Below are 22,816 nucleotides of genomic sequence, written 5' to 3' on the forward strand. Positions count from 1 at the left end.
TTAATGTTGTAGCTTTCTAAGTGCATGCACCGGGGAAGTACCATTGTTCTCTGTTTGTTGAATTGATTTACAGGTCAGTTCCTCAGTCTGTGATTTTTTTAAAAATACATTAATATAATGAAAGCTGAGACAACATAAGTGCAGTGGGTTGCTGGGTTAATGTGTATCATTGTGTCAGTATAGATGGGTCTGTCTAATGTAATTTTATGTTCACTGTAAACAGATAAGAAGACATCTTAAAGTGATTTACCAATGCTGTTAATACTAATGCTGGTAGTCATGCAGTCTAAAGAGTTTACGCATGAGAAGTAATGAGCAATGGTGTCATTTCAGTAGTGGAAATAATTATTTCTGCCTAACATGGTGGAATTACAGCACTCCACTTTGATGTAATAACTATTTCAAAACCAAAATAAATCTTGGATCAATATCTTAATATTTACGAACATCTACCACAGATATTCTACTTTATGCCCAAGATACAGTAATCGTGGCATCAAATGGATTCAGACTGCAAAACAAATCAAATAAACCTGTCATGAACGTTTCTCTTTTCTGTAGACCAAACAATGAATAAACTCAAAAATACATTAGCAGTTTAATTGATGGTCAAAATGAAATTCTTGGTTGTACGCCAGTATAAAAATGGGGAAAGTTTTGCGTAATAAATCCAAATGCTGAGCTTGTAATCTCAGTCATCACTTCTATCAACGAACAAACTCAGCAGAGAAGAGTGGGAAAATTACTGATTTATTGACAAAAAGTCCCCTGTTTACTTATTTGTTTTTAAGATCTCAGTGAAGGGTCGAAGAAGCAGATAAAATATTATCGTTACTTCATAGCATAGTGCTAAGTGGTTTTCGAAAACAAGAAACAGATGATGCAGCATCATAGTCAGGCAAAAATCTCAATTTGACCAAAAAATGACTTAGGCACTTATGCTATGAAGCTAACGATATGGAGAAACTGCTCGGGTGCTTTACCACACTGATCTGCCGTGCTTTGCTGCACATCAGTGTGCGTGATCTGAGTGTGCACTGATGGTGTTTGAGAAAAGGTAAGCTGAGTTTATCTAAGGTTCTGTTTTTTTCTGCTGGTGAATTTGTTTCCATCTGATGATGTGGAAAGCTCTGACGCACAGACTTAAAATTTTGTCATTTCAGCTGCAAATAAATACACTGAAATCCCGAAACATTCAAGTCTAACAAGAGTTTCTGACACTTCTGAGCGGCCCATTAGGAAACGTTTCAGCGGGAAAATCCCCAAGATTTTCAGTGCTCCAGGGAGGATTTCACTAAATCTTGTGCTTATTCTCATGATACTTAGGAAAAGTAAAGCGGTTTTAATAGCTTTCCCCTGACACATTGATGGTAGAATATGCTTTGGCTCTGTGGCAGATAGCTTCAATCCGAGGTCGACGGAGAGGGGGGTGGGGGATTGGCTCGTGTCTGCCTGCCAGTACGCTCTCATAAGGCCCCATCTAAACCAAATTAATACACTTCCTCCAACATCTGAGGATAAACCTGAAGGCCACATTACTGTGGCAGCCCCTATCAGCCAGCTTGTAATACAACCGAGTCAGCAGTCAATGAGATACATTTGCAACCAGGCATTTGTCAGCGACTCAGTGCCATGGAGGCAAGAGATTTAAAATGTCCTCCAGTAAATTAAGTGCTGCTTGAAAAGTGAAAGGTGCCGGCTAAGCAGGCAGCTGCTTACTTTAAATAACACTCTGGTTAAAGGGCTGTGGCGACGGTGGAGAGAGGAGAGGAGTGCTTGCCTGGGTTAATATTGTTGACAGAAAATGTTAAACATCTGTAACATACCTATGTAGATATGTTACAGATGTATCTGCTACTGTACATGTGACCAAAAACCAGAGAAGAATTTGTTTCCCCGTGTGTCTCAGATTCTGCTATGAAGTTTGTTTTCCACTGAAAAAACATGATGCTGAGAAAAGAGAAGCTGTGGCTCGTTACATGGATCTCTCTTGTTTGCACTCTCTCACAGGAACTTTTATTCTTATCCAAAGCAGAACTTTAGCTTTTTGCCATGTTGTCGAGTCGAGGAAACAAGCACATGAAATATATTTTTAAAAAAACTTCATAAGACGCCTCGTCTTATGAAGCCAATACATATGACAGACTGAGCTGCCACTAAGGAGCTTATAGAAATAATGGAAATAGTGTAGTTTCTGTAGCGATGATGTGAGTGCTGTTACAGAAAGGGAAACAGGCTGGTATTTCCCAAGATGTCTTCTGGACTCAGCCTAAGCAGAGGAGTGGCTTTCTTGGGTTACATTAAAAAGGGGAGAGCAGAGGTGCTGGCACAGTGTAAGGTTTGATAAGCTACTACTGGCTGAAGACAGAAAGACAGCCTTCAATCCACATGCATGTTTTCTAAACTACCTTTATTTATTTATTTATTTTAACCAAGAAGGCATTTAAAATATGTTTTATCTAAATTTGGTTCAAATGTGTATTCATGACATTAAATTTTCTAAATGATGTTTGAGAAATGTTTTCAAAAACAGTATTCGGCACACCTACCTGCAGTACTCGCAGTAATCCACAAGAGATCAGTATATCGCTGAGTGATAGGAGACTCAGGAACGTACACACACGCAGCCCGTGTCTTTTGAGAAAAAGCCTTATTACTAATATCAGTTACTTTAGAACATTATTAAAAACCAAAAGTTTAACGTAATACACGTCTGTAAGAAACTGTGGAATGGTGCGTCAAAAATAATTGTGATTTACGGCACAAAAACAGTGGGCTCGTCCGGGATTTGAACCCGGGACCTCTCGCACCCAAAGCGAGAATCATACCCCTAGACCAACGAGCCGCATGTAAAGGATGGAAGAAGTATAATTTATAAAAGTTTAACAATCACAGCTGTCAAACTTGGTTTTTACCAAACGTTCTATAAATTCACTATCTAGCATGTAACATGTAACCTTTGCTTAACATTCATGTAAGAACTAGTTCCTGTTAAGTAACGTTACTTTAGCTCGGTGACCCACAAGCATGTCCAGCTACCAAAGTCATAATTAATTGGATTTGACACATCATTGATTAGGTATGACTTAATTGAACTTCATTATGGAAGCCATCGGTGCATTTTTATTCTACATTTAACATGAACTGGTGTAGCTGTAGCTGTGTGCTGGAATGGGCAATATGACTTTGACATGATCCTGGACATTTGCAGAAATGTGCAATTAGAGCTATCACATCATTTTCATCAAACCGTGATCTCTCTTTTTTCTTTTTCTCAAAGGTTCCATAAACGAGATGTAATATGGAGTCATCCATTAAAGATATCAGTGCGTAACTGCATCAAGCTGTAAAATTCTGTCAAAAAAATGTAACGAATCCCCATTTGTAAGCAGGATATGCAGGATATGATTCTCGCATATTTCATGATAGCCTTACATGTGCTGCAAAGACTTTATGTTGTGACTAGTGAGAAGCCTCCTTTTAAAGCAAACTGACACAAGATAATCAGCGATGTTTTCCTCTTGAACCTATGATCGGTGTGCTTCACTGTTTATAGGAACAGTTTAGGAATCGTCGGTATAGAAATGTGACCCTTCCCCCTGAGAGTGCACCCACGCTTTACCCAAACACCCAAAGTGCTATCAGATCCTCTCAGCCTGTAACCGTAGATAGAGAAGTTAGACAACTCAGATAGATAAATCAGACAACAGTTATTTATGTGAAAGCCATTTTGTTCAGAAGAAAAAGATCAGGATTGTCCCAGCCTGACTGTGATTGTTTACATTTTTAAGCTACATTCCAGTGTTATTCAGACAGCTCTGCAAGCAGGGACTGGTATTAATGAGTAATTGATTGTAGTGCCATATCAAGTCTGCTTATAACTTACATTATTTACTGATTCCCTTACAAGGACAATCAGCATTGTTTAACACGATCTCTCTCAACACTATCTAATAACAGGAGTTTCTGACTCAGTTGTGCAACAGCTGCATTGCATTAGTTTGGCATCATTGAGGAAAACATACCAGCAATGACAAGTATTTGAAACAGCCTGACACATGGAAATGTTTCTCAGTTTACACCCCTATCTTCAAAATAACCTACATTACTCAGTCTCCTCAGTCTAGAGGGTCTGCTGTTAGGTAACATAACTGAGATAAGGAGATGGGCAGACAATAGCGGCATATTAATTCCATTATTAACATCGGTGGGAATAACTAGAAGTTATGCTGATTCCTTGAAGCTGCTCCCCATTGAGGGAGAACTAGAGTGTGAAAGAATAAATATCTGAAAACATCACAAAAATATATCCATAAAAATGCTACAAAGCCTGTCTCTCACAAGATCTTCCACCTTCATGAAACCTCAGCTAATGAAATTGTAGATGTTTCACAAAATGTAAAATATTTTATAATTTATTTATGTTGGCTTTATTAACTTTGGATGGTTTGGACAAGTGGAGAGGAGGAATAGTAGGTATAGCGGACAAAAGGCCTCAGTTCATGAGTGTAGTGAAGAAGAACCTGCAGACATTGGTGTGACATAAGTGAAGTCTAGAGATAGGGTGAGCTGGAGGCAGATGATGTATGGTGACACCCAAATATGTGCAGGTGGAAGAAGAAAAAGTCTTCCCTATGTTGAACTTACCATAAAGGCTCAATCTGAGCTGCATCACAGACTGGACTATATTAATAATTCAGGGTAGCTCCTACTTATTATATCCCCTTTGGGAGTCTAGCCTGTTAATAACCCCCATGCTCTGTCTGATGGGCTTTTATCTTTTATAATGTACTTCTAATGGCCGATCTTGTACATGACACAGGCTGCTGCTGACTCACAGGGGCAAAGTCTTTTTTTTTTTCTTTCTTTTTTTGTCAGTTTCAGACTTCGGTGTTTTCGGTTCAATTAAGTTTTCGTTAGAATCTGTTTATTTTTTCCAGTTTAGTTTCTATAAGTCTGAAAATGTTAAACATTCACCGTAGTTTTCATTAATACGAATGTTAGTTTAATCCTGTTATTATATCATAGAGGACATTTTTCAAGGGCAAAATTAAAAAAAAAAAAAAAGATCAGGTATTACAGCTAAGTCTTTTATTAACCTATTCTTACTGAACATCTGCAGCAATGACTTAACTATATTGACAAACACAAAATAATCTTCCTCTCTGTTTTTATTATTTTTATTTATCTATATTTTCTAAAGTCTAGTTTTTATTTGATTTACCTTTTTGGCACCTAGTTTTAGTTAGTTAGCAGTCTCAGTGGCTCGGCTGAGGGCTGAGCCTGCTGCGCTCCTCTCGCCCAGTGCATTGTGGTCTGTGTGCTAAAGGAAGCTGCTGCAGCGGAATCTGAAGAATTTGAGGTGTCCGCCAAGTCTACTGCTCATCGCTCCCTGTACTTCCATCTACTCTGCAAGGTAACCGTGTACTTTTTAGCATTTCACCAGTTATTTATCACCGAGTGTGTCGGCGCCGTCGCTGTTAAAACGACGAAGCTAACATTAGCTTATTTGATTTCCTGCCCGGCTAGTTAATAGTAATTAAAGCTTAGCTTAACAGTGTCCCGAGCTGCTAGCTCGGGCTGCTAGCTTGTTAAACAGCGTTCAATTGACCGTCGATAACCGGGAGGTTTGTTACCGCTATAGCAAAATTTTAAAATACCCGAAGCTGGTTTATTAAGTAATATCAGTCACATTTAGAAAATCGGAAAATCAGCTGACTTGTAATGCTAACTCAACTAAACTACCTCGGAAACATATTTAGTTAATTAACCGGAAAAGAAATGCTCGGTTATATGCAGAGAAAACGTCTTCTCCCTCATACTGTGGGTGTGTTTCTCACAGTTTCAGTTCATTCAGGGGGTTTCAAATAAGATACAACACAACTAGCAAAAGAGAGACCGATATGATGGTAATTACAGAAAGGTTGGGTTTGAAGGCTTAAGCTTCATCTCTTCCCTCAGATCATAGAGCTGTAGTGGGATGCAGCTGTAATGCAGACACCTAGAGCAGGAAAGCAGTTTTTTCTGTGGTGAGACACATCACTCTCACAAGCCACTCCGAGCAAAAAACAGACTTCCTGTCTCTCATACTCTGAAGCCTCTGAGTATGTGACTGCATGAGTCCAACCCCCATTTTAGAAGAAGGGTGAGAAAAGATTTTTTTGTGTTGGTTGGTTTATATCTGTCTGTTTTTGTCTTCTCTTTCAGCCTAAACAAGGAGGAAAACATGTCTCAAGCTGACAAAATGAAGGTAAATCATATCAAACAAACCAACCAACCAACCAGTTTTTCTATCTGAACCAATAGGCATGCTGTAATACTAGATTCCTGCCTGTACTTCAGTGACTGCCTACTCCATTGCAGTAGCTTTAATGGTAGTGAAAAGGAAACACAATATGCCCACTGAGTTGAAACTTCTTGTTTTTTAGGCATTGATATTACCGTCCTGTTAATGGGTACATTGTCTGCGTGCTGCTCATTATCCTCATGACTCACTCATGCAGTTTTCTTTGTACTGAAAGGGCTAAGGGCAGTGTAAAAACACACTGCTTATCAAGCTCGCTCATCTTGACCTTCTTCCTGAAAGGACAAGGAATGGAGGCTTTGTCCACCTTATAAACTGAATAAAGAAGGTGCTGCTTTGTATTACATTTGAATTTTCTGGTATACAGCCTGGCTAGCTGCAGGGATTGGTAAATGGCTTCCTTTTGATGAGCTGCATGTAGAAAATGCTGGATGAATGGGGTGGTGCGAGGTCTTTTGGAAATAGCCTCTTAAACAACCCCGTCACAGTCAAGCCTGCTCAGTGATTTAAGCTCGCTCGCATATAATTAGCTGTCGCCTCACATTTATCCTGCTCAGTTTAATCAGAAGTAATAATCATTTTACACTCCTTTCTTTTTACTTTTCCTCCCTTTTCTCTACAGCAGGGGCAGTTCTCAAACCCCGAGACCCCGGGGTATGTTGGATTCGCCAACCTGCCTAATCAGGTTCATCGGAAATCTGTAAAAAAGGGCTTTGAGTTCACCCTTATGGTTGTAGGTGAGTGCGCTAATGCTTTTCCCACCACATTTTTCATGTTGCTGTGACGTGACGCTGTTTTTTATTTAGTCTGGAAAATGATAATGTATCTCAGTGATAAGAATGTTAAAGCTAGAGTAAACACGGCCACTTTCTGGAATGTATTTTGTCGTTTTTCGCTCATGTTATTGGGTTAAATTCATGTTGGGATCTTGGATGCTTGCTTGAACAATATGCAGTTTTTGCAGTCTGAGCTCTTTTTGACTTACGTAGATTTTTTTTGTTTGTGTGTCGCGAGCACGCCGGTTGTTTTGTGTTCTATAATTCGTAGGCGTGCACTTGACTGTCTTACTGTGCATGAAGTTTTTTTTCTGCGCAGACGTAGTCATTGGTAAAGCTGCTCAGCTGATGTTGGCAGCAGTGTAAACTCTTGCTCTGGTTCCTGTGACTGGGTGAACCCCTGTGCTTGCTGGGAATGGGGGAGGGTCGAAGCTCCCCTCAACACTGCTCATCCTTCTTCTTTAAAATAAACCAGAGAGGAATGTAGCCTGTGTGCCTCCAGGGACCCATTCAAACAGTGGACAGCGAGGCCTGCTGGTTCTTGTAATGCAGTAATATACCCTCTGTGTAACCCCCCGTTATTAAATGAAATCAGTGTTTACCTCAGTGAGCGGCTAGATGCTGCTCTTCTCCACGTATAGAAATAATAATGTTGCAATGAAAATGAAAAGCATTGATCTCTGTAGTCTCTTCCTTTCCCACATGCACTTGAACTTGCAGTGTGCATAATAAATATGTCAGTTTGCTCCCTTACAAGACCTCCTGGCAAATTGCCACTAAAGAAGACCTCAGTAAATCTTTTGTCACAGCCTGGCGGGAGCAGCAGTAGCAGCTGTTTAAGACTCTGTGTCTGTGCTCGACTTCTGCTTTTAGCTGGATGTAACCAAGAAACTAAACAGTAGTTTCTTGTCTTTACGGTTGCTTTGAATCTTTTTTCCAGACAGCAGGCAGAGTGTTAGACTGAAGCGATGCGGGAGATCAGATCAGATGTTTGTGTGGTGTGCAGGAGGTTTTTCTTGGCCTGATTATCAGACTGAGTTACTATTGTCTTTCCCTTGAGGAACACCTACTATTGGTATTTGGATGCATGGTTTAAATTTTGTCCTGTAAAGACATTGATACTGATGTGTAGTTCATTCATAAATTATATTGACTGAAGCATTCAAATAACGTCATTCTCATTAAATACAGTTTGTTTACCCTTTGTTTATTTTATTAAAGAGCTGGAGGTAATATAGTTTTAGAATCACATCAGTCCTTTCCCCTGTGATAGACTGGATACCTGTCCAGGGTGTACCTTGCCTGTTCCCCATAACAGCTGGGATAGGCTCCAGCTTCCACCTGACCCTGAATTTGAAAAGTCATAAAGAAAATGGAAAAATGGAAATTTCACCACACAATTGGTGTTATGTTTCCTGTTTAACCTGCTAAATTTGGAATTCTGTAGATTTCTATTTGGCTTTTGAATGTCAGGTCTCTTTTGTGTAACCTCTCTGGTCAAATTAAGGTTCTTACCCTTAACTCGTGAACAAACTCGTATCCTTCCCAGCTTTTGACAAGGTTTCAGCTACCTGACGGCTGGGGAAAGATTAATGCTGAAGTCAGATTTAGAGTGTGGTTGATGTGTATTTCCATCTTGTGTGAGATGCAGTGTGTGTTACACACTGCGGTGCACTGAGGACGTCTTTGTTCTTTTGGTTGAAACTGAGCTCTGCATTAACCAGAGCCTGACTGTGCATTTGTAATTATTAGCATTGTGTTAATGCTAATAATTACAGGCAGTCAGAGGGCCGGTGGCGCCAGTGTCCGGCAGCCTCGCCTCTGTCAGTGCGCCCCAGGGTGGCTGTGGCTACAATGTAGCTTGCCATCACCAGTGTGTGAATGTGTGTGTGTGAATGGGTGGATGACTGGTTGTGTAAAGCGCTTTGGGGTCCTTAGGGACTAGTAAAGCGCTATACAAATACAAGCCTTTAACCATTATGCAGCCCTCATTTACTTGTGACAGCTTTACCTTCCTGTTATCTAAAGGTGAATCTGGACTTGGAAAATCCACCTTGATCAACAGCCTCTTCCTCACTGACCTGTACCCTGAGAGAGTCATTCCTGGAGCAGCAGGTAAAACACACACACACATTTACACACTGAAAACACAGATGATTCATTTTTTGTGAAGCAGTTTGAGAAACCTGCATTTGATCTTTCCTCCTTATAGAAAAAATAGAAAGGACAGTTCAGATCGAGGCATCCACTGTGGAAATCGAGGAGCGAGGAGTGAAGCTCCGCCTCACTGTGGTTGACACACCAGGATACGGAGATGCCATCAACAGCCAAGACTGGTGAGAAATCATTGTAGGGTGGAGGCTGATGAGTAGATGAGGTATTTTTGGATTTGAATTGCTATCTTATTCCTGTGATCTGTGAGTGGTGATGACCCACTAACGTTAGATGGCTCAAAATAACACTGTTGAAATCTTAAGGATAGGAGAGAATCTATTATTAGCCAGGCTTTGTGGTTGCTTTTGTTCAGTATAATTTCTAACTTTTTCTTTTTTTGTCCATCCAGTTTCAGCACCATTATCAGCTACATTGATGACCAGTTTGAGCGCTACCTCCACGACGAGAGCGGCCTAAATCGTAGGCACATTGTTGACAATAGAGTTCACTGCTGCTTCTATTTCATCTCCCCACTCGGCCACGGGTGCGTCCTGCTATGCCCACTTGCACAAATACTGTATAGGCCTAAGTCATTACAGTGAAGGTCCTCTGTTCACGCAGATTCTTTGTCTCTCGTTGACCCTCTGTTTCCTTTCCCTCCCAGCCTGAAACCACTTGACGTCCAGTTCATGAAGGCCATTCACAACAAGGTCAATGTGGTTCCTGTCATCGCTAAGGCCGACACACTCACCCTCAGAGAGAGGGAGAGGCTCAAGCGCAGGGTGAGGACGCCAGAGTTACCCATTGTTCGGGGGCTTTTTCCATTTCCTGACTTGAAGAGTAGTTACAGTATCATGTTATCAGACTCACTGCTTTATCCATCGGGTGCATCAGAATATTGCAGGTACTACTGTATCAGCAGATCCTGAGAAATGATTCTGAGGATCGTTATCTCGTGTCTGGAATCAAAAGAAAGCAGAAGATCATCATCAGTTTAATATAACTGCTAATAACTGTTGTTTTACACTCTCGTGTTATCAAGATTCTCGACGAGATCGACGAGCATGGCATCAAAATCTACCATCTTCCCGATGCTGAGTCAGATGAAGATGAAGATTTCAAAGAGCAGACGAGGATCCTCAAGGTACTGACTTCATTATCTGTGCACGATTTCAACCTTGGAAAAAGGTTTCTTTCTGTCTTCTTCCTACGCAAATAGCGATGGGAGATTTGAACAAAACACAGTTTCTATCTCAGTGTTTTCTGTGAGTCAACTTGTGAGATGGCACGTGTGCTTACAAACGAATGCATCAAAATAAACTCTGGGTCAAGGTTCAGTGTGTTAGCCGGTGCAGACCACAAAAGCAAAGAGGAAAGCCATCAGACAGCCCTTTCCAACAAATATTAATTCTTTGTAAAAACAGTAAGTTTATATGTCATAAATGCAGGATTTGCTGGTTTAGTTGGTTGGTTAGTTAGGGTGAGGTGGTAGACAACCCAATCCTACTCTCCTGGTCATCTTGTGAAGCTTTGATTATTCACTTTAGAAGCTTTGGTACTTGTTTGGGACAGCTCTGCTTTTGTTAAACTTCCAACTATCAATTTAGGGATTGGTTTTAAGTATCATAATTATCCATGGTGTGTGGTTGAAACATGATAAATATGAGCTACTGCTCCTCTTCTCCAGGCTAGCATCCCATTTGCAGTGGTAGGTTCCAACCAGCAGATTGAGGCCAAAGGGAAAAAGGTCAGAGGTCGTCTGTACCCTTGGGGAGTGGTGGAGGTGGAGAACCCGGAGCACAATGATTTCCTCAAACTGCGGATCATGCTGATGTGAGTGGTGAAGTTTGTGAGTTGACAAAACTATAGATAACGTAGTCTCATTTTGAAACTGCTGTAACCAGACGGCCTCCTTTGGAGGGAGTATGGCGGTGCCTGAGCTCTCTGCAAATCTGTTTATTGTTTGACTTTTCCTCAATCCCACAGAACCCACATGCAGGATCTCCAGGAAGTAACCCAGGACCTGCACTATGAGAACTTCCGTTCGGAGCGCCTCAAACGGGGTGGCAGGTTGTCCTCCCATGGTTACATTCTGCCTATGTCTCCTGCGTACGTACTTCCCTGTCTGCTTGCTTTTCTGCACCTCCCCCTCCTCAAACAGCAAATCTCTGAGCTGTGTGTACATTTACATCCAGTAAAGTATTGAGGAAAAAACACACACACACCAGGTGAAACTTAACAAAACCCAGCTAAACCAACCAGAAAAGGAAAAATAAAGAGTTATTCCTGTTCATTGGGTAGTCCGGTCATTCATTTCCTTTTTCCAGTATCAGTTCTGTAGTACAGTAGCTCTAACCCGTGATTTTTGCATGTGAACTGTAATAGACTGTAGCAGAGGTAGTTGGAGGTGAATTTAGTGGTGTTTGCTTTAGTGGGTTGTTTTATCTTGTGTGTAGCAAATCTGTGCAGGTTAGAAACAAGATTACTGTGTGTGTAGCATTTAACATAGTGTGGGTAGCTCATTATTTAACCCCTAATGTAGACCGAAAGGACTTGTTTTTAGACTTTCTTCTAAAGGCAACACAGAATAAGGGAGTGGTTTTACTGTCTTCATATTTGCCGTGCCATCTGTCCAAAGATGGTGTTTGGTGTTGAATTGCCTTATTCCCAGTGAGTGGACTGATGGAGGTACTGTTTTATTTTTGGATTTTCTTAGTTTGGGGGAGGTCCTGCTCTTCCCCTGACCTTTGCACCCACTGCTTCTCTCTTGAATCTTCATGCTTTCACCTCTGTGTAGTTATTTGTTGTAGCTGCCAACTCTTCTCTGAGAAACCTTGTCCCTGCAAACAAAACTAACCCACTGACCCGCTTTTCTACTTCCTCAGTGTGGCTTTTGTCGTGTTTGCTTAACGCTCTTTAAAATGGCAACACTCTCTCATGCAGAGAAAACACAATTTCTCTGCTGACTAAATAATCATGCTTCAGAAATCAGTACAAGAGCATTTATAACCTCTCCAGTTGTGTATTTGCTTTAATGATTATCTTTTTAATTGTGTCCTGCATAATTAAGTCATTGATCTTCGCAGCGCACAGCATTGCAGTAACTATAGTTGTGTCTGTAAAGCAGAAAGGGACCCGAGCCGGAGGAAATGGACAAGGATATGATCCTGCAGGAGAAGGAGGCTGAGGTGAGATATTTCAGACACTAGACTACAAGCGTTGTTTTCAAAGAAATGTGTTGTTTAGGTTTCCTAAAGAAAGTTTTTGGGCCAAGATAAAGATAAGGCACATTTATTGCTTGTGTTTGCGACGGGCAGCCAGTCAGAAGATTTGTTGACTGTTGCAAACAAGGAGGCAGGTTTTAAAGGGAGAGGAGATGAAACGGCATATTTCAGACAGGGGATGGAGTGAGGGTGTGCACCAAGGTCCAGTATAAAACAAATAAGTAGACAACCTTGCAGAAACAACAAACAATATTATATGATAGACTCTATAGAAACCCCCCCCAAAATGCCTTATGTCATTTCAAAGTTGCAGCCATGAGAGTGTCCTGATTCACACCTTTTGATGTTCTGTGTCGTTCAGCTGAGGCGAATGCAGGAGATGATTGCCAAGATGCAGGCCCAGATGCAGAAACAAGGAGACGGAGAGGGAGAAGGCCAACATGTGTGAAACTGATGGTAAGAGGCAGACCTGTGGGGAGACCCGAGGCCGATTCTACTGCAGACGCATCATCAGTTATTTTACAGCGTGCTAGATTTCTTCAGATGTCCAAATATTAATATTCTTACTTTTCTTTTTTTTCCGGATTAGATATTTGAGCCACTGCTCGAGTTTGACCAGAGAGATGGAAAAGGTGTAAAGCTGCCTGGTCATGACTCCTCTTGCTTGCCACTATTTTATTATTATTATTTTTGTAATTTCAGCTCCACATGGGATCTGGAGTCTTTTTTTTTTTTTTTTTTTTTAAATGCATACAGTAAAGTATATTCAACAGTGTTACATTTATATATTCACACACGGTTCCATTTTTTCTTTTTTTAAAAAATTGTACCACTTTAGAAGAAATCGTTTACTGAAATGAAGTCATACGACCAATATTTTAAAATGCTTGCATATTTTATATTGGGAGATAGTTAATTTTTTTCCTTTTGTTTGCTGTTCAGAAAACCAAAGTATTGCTGCTTCTATGCGAAGACTTTAGTGCTGAAGCGTCTGTCGGAGCACATGCTAACACATGCTCTGTGAAGGAGTGTCATTGAGAGAGAGAACTGTAGTAGCAGACGTAGCTGAAAAACCTCTTTTATTCCATTGTTACATGACTGTGTCAATGTTATTCCTGTCAGGAGAAAACATTATTTAACAATTTATGAGTTCACCATACATGCTTGCCATTAAATGGGGCCTGTCCTGCTCAGTATTGATGTTAACCCGCTCACGTGCATGCGATTCTCAACCCATAAAAAAATTACGATAAATTTTAGGGCAGCGTTTCATCCATTTGTGCTTTTCTCAGATCGGTGTCAGTATGTTCAACTGCCTTCGAGTGTGGTTAAGCTCCTTTTGATATGAATTAAACTGTGATCCAGAACCTTTTATAGTCTTCCCCATATGCCAGACAAATGAGGCGCGAGGCCTCTTTGGTGCTTTCACTTAACTAAATGCATTTAGTCCTTCACGTGTGTCGTCCTCGGTGTAAAGTGAAATCATGTGACAGGAGCAGTGAGCGAGTTTATTGGTACAGTGAGATTTAAGAAGTTGAAACTTCTACCTGTCCCTACTGCTGAACGCTTTGTGGTTTTAGCGACCGCAGAGTTTAAAGGCGACCTGATGAGGTCAGTGTAGCCAACGATCCCCTCACCAGCCGAGATGTGAGTTCTGACATTCCTTTGTGCTGTTTGTACCTGACAGATTTTGTTCTTGATACATATATTGTAATAAAAGTTTTATTAAGTATCAAACTTTTTTTTTTTTTTTAGTCTGCTTTTTTTTTTTTTTTAACATTTCCCCCCTACTTTTTTTGTTTTTTTTGTTTTATTTCTAAGGGAGAACAGTTCAAATAATAAGATTTAAATAACAGAAAGAAATGTGGGTGTGTGTAATCACTGCGTTTGTGTGTATACGGAAAGACAATGGACACAGTTTCAATCATTTTTGTGCAAGATTTAACGTCTGTGAGAATAACTGACCAGGTAAGTTTGCAGTGTTAGGGAAGATCAGGTGACTGCCTGATTACCGTTGGCTGAATTTAAGCTGCTCGTGTTAAAGCATTTTGCCAGATCCCATTTACAGACTCTGACTAGACGAAAGCAGCCATGAGCCACAGAGCGATTGGTCATGCAACACTTTGTAAAATTAATTTTTCTAAATTCATAAAGAAAGGTATGCCTCAGAAGCAACACAACTCTGCTGATTACTGATTCTGGGTGTATGATACACTGGATCTTAGACAGGCAACACTTCCCATTGAAACCTAATCAGTGCCTGTTGGTGTTTAGTTAGACCATAAACTTTATAAAATTAGCGGAGCCCGAAGCTGCTCGTCATGCACATCAGGTGATGCTCTGCTACGTGTTTTATTTCAGTGAGATTAATTACCTCTGAAAGAACCACCGTGATTCTGCCCTCACAGTAACAGGGTGTCACTAATTACTGAGATACTGTGAGATATAGAGGTTAATTACCAAACCTCCAAGCTTATATTCCCATGTGCAGCAAGAGGCGTGGAAACGGAATCAAATGATAGTGTAACAACATTTTTTTTTTAATAGAAGATTACTTTTAAAACATTAATGAAGCATCTGCAGCACTGGACTAATGTGAACCTATAGGCTAGGTTAAAGCTGATACTGATACTTGGCACAAGTCTTGAGCCACCCCTCATTTCTTCATGGTTTTCTAGGAAAACTAGAAAAAGGTACAACACATTTTTATTAACACAATAAGGCAAAAACCAGTTCTAGCAAGTCTGAAAGATGAAATGTAATATGTACCTTTATTCTTCTATATGCTTTTTAGATAGGGTTACATGTTGGAACAAAATCTGACTTTTCCTGGTTTATAATTCCATCATTTACGACACAATCCCATCGCTGCTGGTTGAAATGCAGCCCTTGAATGGTTCATTGGTGCTGGTCATTAAAAAAAGAAAAAGAAAACGTTCCACTGGCAATGAACAGGTGCAAGGACTGGACTGAAAAAGCAGCCAAGGTCCAAAATATGTTTTTGAAAGACGTCCTTGAGAACTACTGCTCAATAGCACTTTTGAAATTACAAAAGTCTGGCTCTTTGGAAGCAAAATATAAAGAAAAGAGGGGTGACTCAAGACTTTTGCACTATATTTAAAATGAACCTATTATGTTTCTAGGTCCATACTTTCATCTTAGACCATTATTCCAATATCTTTGGAAATCATTGTTACAAATAATCCTCAACCATCTTGTATTTGTACCCTTTTAGTTAATTGTTCTCTCTGAAACAACCTCTTCGTTTCCTTCACCCTCCCCTAAAACCAGCTTTCCTCTCAATATCGTTCTCATACACAGGCTTGTATGGCACATGGGTGGGGCTTCTGTGCTGACAGCTAAATGTATGTACCTGAAAAGACCATAATAAGGATATCGCAACGCACCATACAGAATCAAGAGTAGGAAAAAAACGTCTGAAACTGATAGCAGTCTTAAGTCTGGGCTCTTTTTAGCTCACTGACGTAATTACACTGCTCAAAACAATGAAGGTAACCTTTAATGATCCCAGTATAACACAGAATAGTACAGGGATGAAATCCCCAGAGCCACTGTTGGACTTTATGCTGGTGAAGCAGCCAAATACTCAAATACTGTCCAGGAGCTCAGCATCACGCTATCATTTTCATTTCTAAAAGCACACAAAATGAATTCACAGTGGTTTGAGGTTCCAGCCTGGCCAGGTTGATACTCCTGCAGTGAGTTGGTGTTATACTGCGAGGACTAAGTGTTCCTTTTTGAGCAGTAAACTTAAACTTTGGCCAAGTGTAATCTGAGCATCAAGCATGTAACAGCATATACATGACAGAAAATAAAGGAAAGTATTATAGGTCCTCTATAAAAAAGAAACACGAGCCAGTAGTTAAATTAATGACATATGACAGCAAAGATAATGGAACATTTTTCATAGAATTTATTATAGTTGGTTTTTTTTCCACTAACATGGATACACAACGCTCTAACTGTCATGGCTTTTTTGTCTTAAATACTCTCCGCTCATAAAGAAAAACTGTAAAAATATTTAATTATAACTAATTAAAAGATCTCTTCAGGGGCTGGACTTGGAAGGGTGTACAGGTATGAGGGGATGGAGGTGGGTGGGGATTCGTCTGTGGTCCTTATCTGAGAAGCTGTGTGGATTTGGGGGGGGGGACTGAAAAAGGGTCGAAGGGTCACGTTACATCCAGCGAGGCTTTCACCGCGAAGACGGGGTGGTGTTGCCATTTAAAGAAAACCTAAAAGAACGACATGAAGCAGCAGGTCAGAATAAGATAAGTGTGTATTTGCTGTTTAATATTAAACAGCCCGGCTGAGACGGCGGTACATCACCTGCACACTCTCTCCATCACATGTGTAACGAGACGGTCAGAGATGCCCGGACAGGACTCCTCTGCCAGGTTGAAGGCATTCTCCAGTTCCTCAATGGCTCCTACTCCGCCGCCACTTGCCCGCCGCTTCTCCTTCAACTGGTGGTAAAGGAAAAATCAAACAGGAACGATTTAGTATGCGGTGCGGTGAGAAACTTAAAAAAAGAAAAAAAAATCCTTCTGTTTAGAGTAAATATAATGAAACCGGTTATGTGGGTGCAAGCTTTTTATTAATATCATAACAAGACCCACTTCACTCTTACCTGTTAATGGTAAAAAACAAGGCAGAGATTCACGGTGTCATGATGTTGGCCCTTTGTCTAAATCAGAGGTCAGCAACCTGTGGCTCACGTTAGCCACAGGTTACAATTACTATACAATTACTATATTGATTTATCCTCTCCCAATTTCATCCGCCTGTTTGTGCCCCGTTACCCGCGTGTGCTTCTTTTTTTATCCAACTGTTTGCTAGCAGGAGCTAAAATGCCTCTTGATGCTGAAGGTTGCCGACGCCCAGTCTAAATGAATCGAAACGCTGCTGTCGGCTGCTTAATTGCCACAAGGGGTCGCCACACTAGGTAATGCTGCGTGTTTGATTTGGCAGTCTTACATTGGATGCCCTTCTTTTTGGACCCCAGTGACCTTTCAATTGTCAAGCAAATATTCCGACTACTACATTTTGTCTAAATGAATCTGAGATTGTATAAAAAGCAACAGTATGGCCTACCTCTCTGAAGGTGGGTGTTACCAAAGCAGACAAGCACTGTGACTTTGGTTGCCTTTTCACAGAATCTCCTGACTGCAAAGAGAAAACAGAGCGTAAGATGAAAGGAAAAAAGATTCGACCTGGTGTTTCCGTCTCTCTGCTCAGTCTGCCTTACCTCTGAATCTGTGTGCGTGTAGCCCTTCTGTAACTTGTTCATAGAAGTGGGCCTGACTGTGGGGAAGGTCCACATGGGACACTGATCTACATCACCATCAGCATCCCTGAAAGAAGCGGGGACAGAAAGAGGAAGAAGATTGAAAGGACGAGTAAACATACCCCTGACAGATACACCCTGATTGTTAATGCAAATAAGTGTGATGTTCTTGAGACTAACATGTCCGAGTCGTCAGAGCTGGACTCCTCCCCGTGTCCCTCTGATTTCCAGCGGCGGTAGCGGTCAATCAGCTCTGTCAGATAAGCTGTCTTCTTGGTGTAACGTGTGATAAACTTGTGTTTTAGAAGCTCTTTGGCTGTTGGTCTCTGTGCAGAGAAGAAATTCAGTTCGATTCAATTCCATTTATACAGCGTCAAATCACAACAACTGTTTCCTCAAGGTGCTTTACATTGTAGTGAATAAAAACATGAGGAGCATAAAAATGTACAACCAGGGGTAATATCACTCAGCCCATACAAGTTGGAGTGCTGTTGTCTACAAACACATGCTAAAGCAAGCTTCAGTGTCAAATTACTTGGAAAGGTTTTGGCGCCTTTCAAGAGCGCACTTTGGATCATGTTGGAATATTTGAGAAACAACCAGAACAATCTCTAATTCCTATTAAGGACCGGACATGCTAATCCAAAATACTTGGCAGGATAAAGAATTCATGTTCAGTTTCTCTCAGTGCAGCAGTTATTACCAGATGTATGATACTCATGTATGTTGGTGTTTTACTCACAAAACGGGGGTCTTTATTTAGACAAGCCTCTACAAATTCTTTAAAGGGTTTGCTGTAAGGGCCTTCCAATGTGGGTGGAGTGTTTTTAGGGATTAGGAAGAGGACTCTCATGGGGTGTAGATCAGAGTTGGGGGGTTCCCCTTTGGCCAACTCAATGGCGGTGATTCCCAGAGACCAGATATCAGCCTGAGTGGGTAAAGACATAAAGAGCTGTTTAAGGCATCAAAATTCAGTTCCCGTTGGTTAACAACAAAATGATGTCTCTTCATGCTCTCAGTGTAAACACAGCTTGTTCACAAACGTTTGCCTCACCTTAAAGTCATAGGCTGACTGCTTAATGACCTCCGGGGCCATCCAGAAAGGCGTGCCGACAAATGTGTTCCTCTTGATCTGAGTGTCTGTCAGCTGCCCCGCCACCCCAAAATCTGCCAGCTTCACATCACCCTGCTCTGACAAGAGCACATTGGCAGCTGGGAGAAAGGCAGAAAAGACAGACCGTTAAAATACAACCTAAAGTATCTGGGTCTGCTTTTTGTATCTGTTACAGCAGTCTGGTTAATATAACGTGCTAAAAATAAGATGAGGCCAGAACATCTGAGATAATGAGTAACAATGTTGTTACAGCTTATTCAGGCCAACTCTCATTTTTGAAATCCAAAATCAATTAATAATTAATTTTAGATTTTGGAGACTGGAGTGCTGCATTTAATTTCACAAGCAACTGTAGATAAAAGGAGCACAAGAACACAAATAATACGGAGAATAAATCCACCCCACCGAGTAATACACCAAAGTTTTAAACTCCTTATTTGTGCGATTACTTAATTACAAAGTGTTACATTCTTTCATAACAAGGAAAGAACAGAGCAGAAAAGGCCCCACACACAAAAATATGTAAAAGTGTATACAATTCGCACACGCAGCATGTTGTGAGATTTCGAGCTCACAGATGGTGTTAAAAATGTACACAGCTCGTTGGCATATTTCAGTGTGTGCACTTCTTCTCTGCAGCATCTGGTTAAGGCCGGCTGTGCAGCAGCTCTCTATCACAGCGTTCAGTTGTTGACATAAAACGTTGGATCACAGCATTGAGTCTTGTACTCACAACAGCGTACACTACAAAACAGCTCTGAATTATACCTGAGTTTGTACCAGCGCAGAACTTGACAACTATGTTAGCTGTTAGCTGACACCTATGAGACTCTTTGGGTGAGTTCACACCTATAGTTTGTTTTCTCTGGTATAGTTGGTGAGTTTGTAAACTTGGAGTTCTTCTCTATGATTTGGTATCTTTTCACAAAGAGAAAAAAAAAAAAAAAAAAAAAACACGTCAGGATGTTCAGTCCGCTCACTGGACAGATGTGTAAATATAGAAAGAAGGTGCTGTGTCCTGGACTATTAGAGAATACATAGAATTTACTTTCATTTCACGGATAGCTGCTAGCCCATACAGACCTTTGCACATCTCTAGTACCTTGCTGTATCTCTGAAAACAAAGCATACGTGCCTACAGGAAGTTTTTTTTTTTTTTTAAATCTCAAACTTGTAACCTGGTAGTTTGTTTGGGTCAACTACCAGGAACATATTCACATCATAAATAAACTATTCTGGAGTTCATTTAGAACTGCACCAAGACAACCTCTTCCAAAGGGTCTCTGTGTGGCTGTTTTGGTCTGTGCCCGAGTGTGATAACTGGGTTCACATCTGCACAAACAAATAGCACCAAGGAGGAAAATGAACCAGAGTTTGATTTAAAAGGACCGAACACCATAAAGATCGAAGCGAGTGCTCATTACCTTTGATATCTCTGTGAATCTTCCTTTCAGAGTGCAGATACTCCAGCCCCTTTAGTATTTCCCTCAGTATAGTAGCAATGTAAGTTTCTTCAAGAGGTCCTGGACGGAGCTTGGATGGTGACAGTGCGACAAAAGGATGAGTTTTTCCTCTCGAGTATGAAAAGTGCACTATTGGAGGAGTTGTCTAAAACTTTGTAAGCTGCATAAAAATAGAAATCTACTTACTAGATCCAGAGCAGATCCTCCACCTAAATACTCCATGATAATCCACAGCTTTGTTCCCTGTGGGAGGAGGAAACAATTGAAGGAACAAACCACTGTATGTGTTTGTATATTTAAGCATCTGGGCAAGTGTCACCACAGTATTTACATTATCTCACCTTCAGATATGAGCCATAATACTTTGTAACATAAGGACTGTCGCACTGGCTCAGCACAGTGATCTCCTGCTGAATGTCTTCTATCTCGTCCTCTGCCTCCTCCAGGTCTATAATTTTAATGGCCACCACCTCCTTTGTGCGGTTGTTGATGCCTTTGTAGACCTCTCCAAACGAACCCTTGCCGATCCGCTCCTGCTTGGTGAAGTACTCCTCAGGGTCCAACCGAGTATTCTGGCCCAGTGAGAGCAAAAGAGGGATTTAAGTACAGAGTATATACCACGGTGACAGCCCCCTGTAGTTTAATGTGTGTGCTTATGAGTGGGCGAGTCTCAACACAGAAGCCATGTTCACAGTTGTCCCTTATCTCCATATTATAGTGTTTGCATGCGCTGCCCAAATATAAAATATGATTTATAATTAACCTTCTTATCTATGTCAGTGCCCATCTATTCAGTCACATCCCTATATAATTAACTAGACTCTAGATCGAGCTTTGTGCCAGGATGTAATTTAAGAAGTGTGACTCCTGAAAGTTCAGTGGTTTTGTCTCTCCATAACAGCAGGAAATGAGCAATGATTTGCGAACAAAGACGCCTTCAAAGAAGTCACTAAGTGCAAAAAATATTATCTTAATAAAGACTTAACTCTAAACGCCCAACTCTGAAAAAATAAAATGTCATTACACACTCATACAAGATCAGAGATTATTATTACAGATTTGTCATTTGTTGATGGCAGTCAGTTGTACACCTGACTGTGACACCGACAAGAACATTATATATACATAAATTCACATCTGTGCATATTAACACTTGCTTTTATGGCCTAGCCCACCACCCGGGTTATTCATGGAAAGCCTGAAAAGCCATGGGGGTTCGGCTGGTCTTGGATAAGAAGCAGGGAGGTGACAGTTGAAGAAAAGATCATTTCTCTACCTGGTTCTGCATGTCTCGAAGGTGTGCCATCCCCTCGGCTGGTTGGACGGGACAGGGACGGCCACAGTCCTGTCTTTCAAAAGTCAATAAATTGTCCTTTCTGGTTTTTTCTCCCCTCGTATCTGTCTAGGAAGCTAGCTAGGCTGGCTAGCCAACTAGATAAACACCCAGTCTGCAGGCTTTAACGGGGCTGTCACTCCGCGCACTGTTTTCGGCCTCCGGGTAAAACGGAGGACTGAGCAGCCGAGCTACTGACCGAGAGACTCCATGAGTGTCGGTGGTCCGAAATAGAGGGGAAAAATAGCTCTTTCCGTGAATTAATAATTAATTCATTTCAAGGAGCGCTTAGCCCGTTGTTCAATTGAAGCTTGAGGAGGACAAAATAATGGCCCAGATCGAGAACGCATGCGCGTTTTTTTTTTCTTAAATTCGTTGGAATTGTGGGAGTTGTATTTCTCCATGCTTCAGAGACACGCTTCTTCAAACCTTTCAAGTTTTTTTTCTTAACACGGTACACGGAAAAAATTAAAATAAGATAAAACTACATTCACAATTTTAATTAAAAAAAACACGTGATCTCTTGGAAAATGGTTTTACCTACGCTCAGATCTAACCAAAGTCCCATATATATATTTCACATAATACCATACAAGCTGCCAGACAGCATTAGAACACCACTGAGGATTCATTACATACAAAAATAGAAAACGAACAAGTTCAATTCAATTTAAAGCTGAAATAAGTTTAAATTACATTTTGTGGAAATGATTGTGTGTTTTCTGCGTATGATTGATAGCAGAGGAACTGGAAATTCAAATTAGGGCAAATCAAATTAACCATATGCAGACAAGTGTTATGTGGGAGTAAATCTTTGTGTTTGTCTCTGTGATGAAGATATAATAGTTTAAATTTGAGCACAGTGGATAGTGTGGACAAAGACGACAACACACATATTAACAAGACTGAGTAATATCTTTTGAATGGATGAATGTTTATATTTTGTTTTGCTTTTATTTATTTAATCAAACCTTTATGCACGAGCTGTCATACATAGACATCATACCTAAAGACATCATCCAGAAACTGCTGACAATCTACAATATCTATCTACAATACAAAAGGTCCAGCTTCATTAAAATGCAAGTTTCATTTCCATCAGACTTTAAACCTGCACTCGAAGTAAACCATCTAGCCACC

The 22,816-nt window shown here is 40.7% G+C and overlaps 2 protein-coding genes and 1 non-coding gene across 4 annotated transcripts; 1 reads left to right on the forward strand and 2 right to left on the reverse strand.

Annotated features, from left to right (window-relative positions):
• Positions 1-2,773: 2,773 nt before the first annotated feature.
• Positions 2,774-2,845, reverse strand: trnap-ugg. The gene has a single exon. It is a non-coding gene; the product is annotated as a tRNA-Pro (tRNA).
• Positions 2,846-5,284: 2,439 nt separating this feature from the next.
• On the forward strand, positions 5,285-14,195 carry sept2 (septin 2). Of its 2 annotated transcripts, XM_040022186.1 has the most exons (13): positions 5,285-5,416; positions 6,208-6,250; positions 6,927-7,041; positions 9,109-9,195; positions 9,293-9,416; positions 9,644-9,778; positions 9,899-10,016; positions 10,277-10,378; positions 10,922-11,067; positions 11,221-11,343; positions 12,362-12,422; positions 12,820-12,914; positions 13,048-14,195. In XM_040022186.1, the coding sequence occupies exons 2-12, from the start codon at positions 6,227-6,229 to the stop codon at positions 12,904-12,906; spliced, it is 1,122 nt and encodes a 373-aa protein (XP_039878120.1). In that variant the 5' UTR covers positions 5,285-5,416; positions 6,208-6,226; the 3' UTR covers positions 12,907-12,914; positions 13,048-14,195. The 2 variants fall into 2 exon arrangements, with proteins under 2 accessions (XP_039878120.1, XP_039878119.1); XM_040022185.1 differs by lacking the exon at positions 5,285-5,416 and having other exon boundaries at positions 11,221-11,304.
• A 2,174-nt stretch (positions 14,196-16,369) lies between these two features.
• On the reverse strand, positions 16,370-22,027 carry stk25b (serine/threonine kinase 25b). Its single transcript, XM_040022184.1, has 11 exons — positions 21,620-22,027; positions 20,685-20,915; positions 20,530-20,586; positions 20,305-20,413; positions 18,821-18,978; positions 18,509-18,694; positions 17,947-18,092; positions 17,728-17,833; positions 17,574-17,645; positions 16,809-16,945; positions 16,370-16,714 (listed from the first exon to the last, which is right to left on the reverse strand). The coding sequence occupies exons 1-11, from the start codon at positions 21,647-21,649 to the stop codon at positions 16,675-16,677; spliced, it is 1,272 nt and encodes a 423-aa protein (XP_039878118.1). The 5' UTR covers positions 21,650-22,027; the 3' UTR covers positions 16,370-16,674.
• Between the last annotated feature and the right edge of the window lie 789 nt (positions 22,028-22,816).

Source organism: Simochromis diagramma, unplaced genomic scaffold (genome assembly GCF_900408965.1).
Source record: "Simochromis diagramma unplaced genomic scaffold, fSimDia1.1 OVJJ01000205.1, whole genome shotgun sequence".
NCBI lineage: Eukaryota > Metazoa > Chordata > Actinopteri > Cichliformes > Cichlidae > Simochromis > Simochromis diagramma.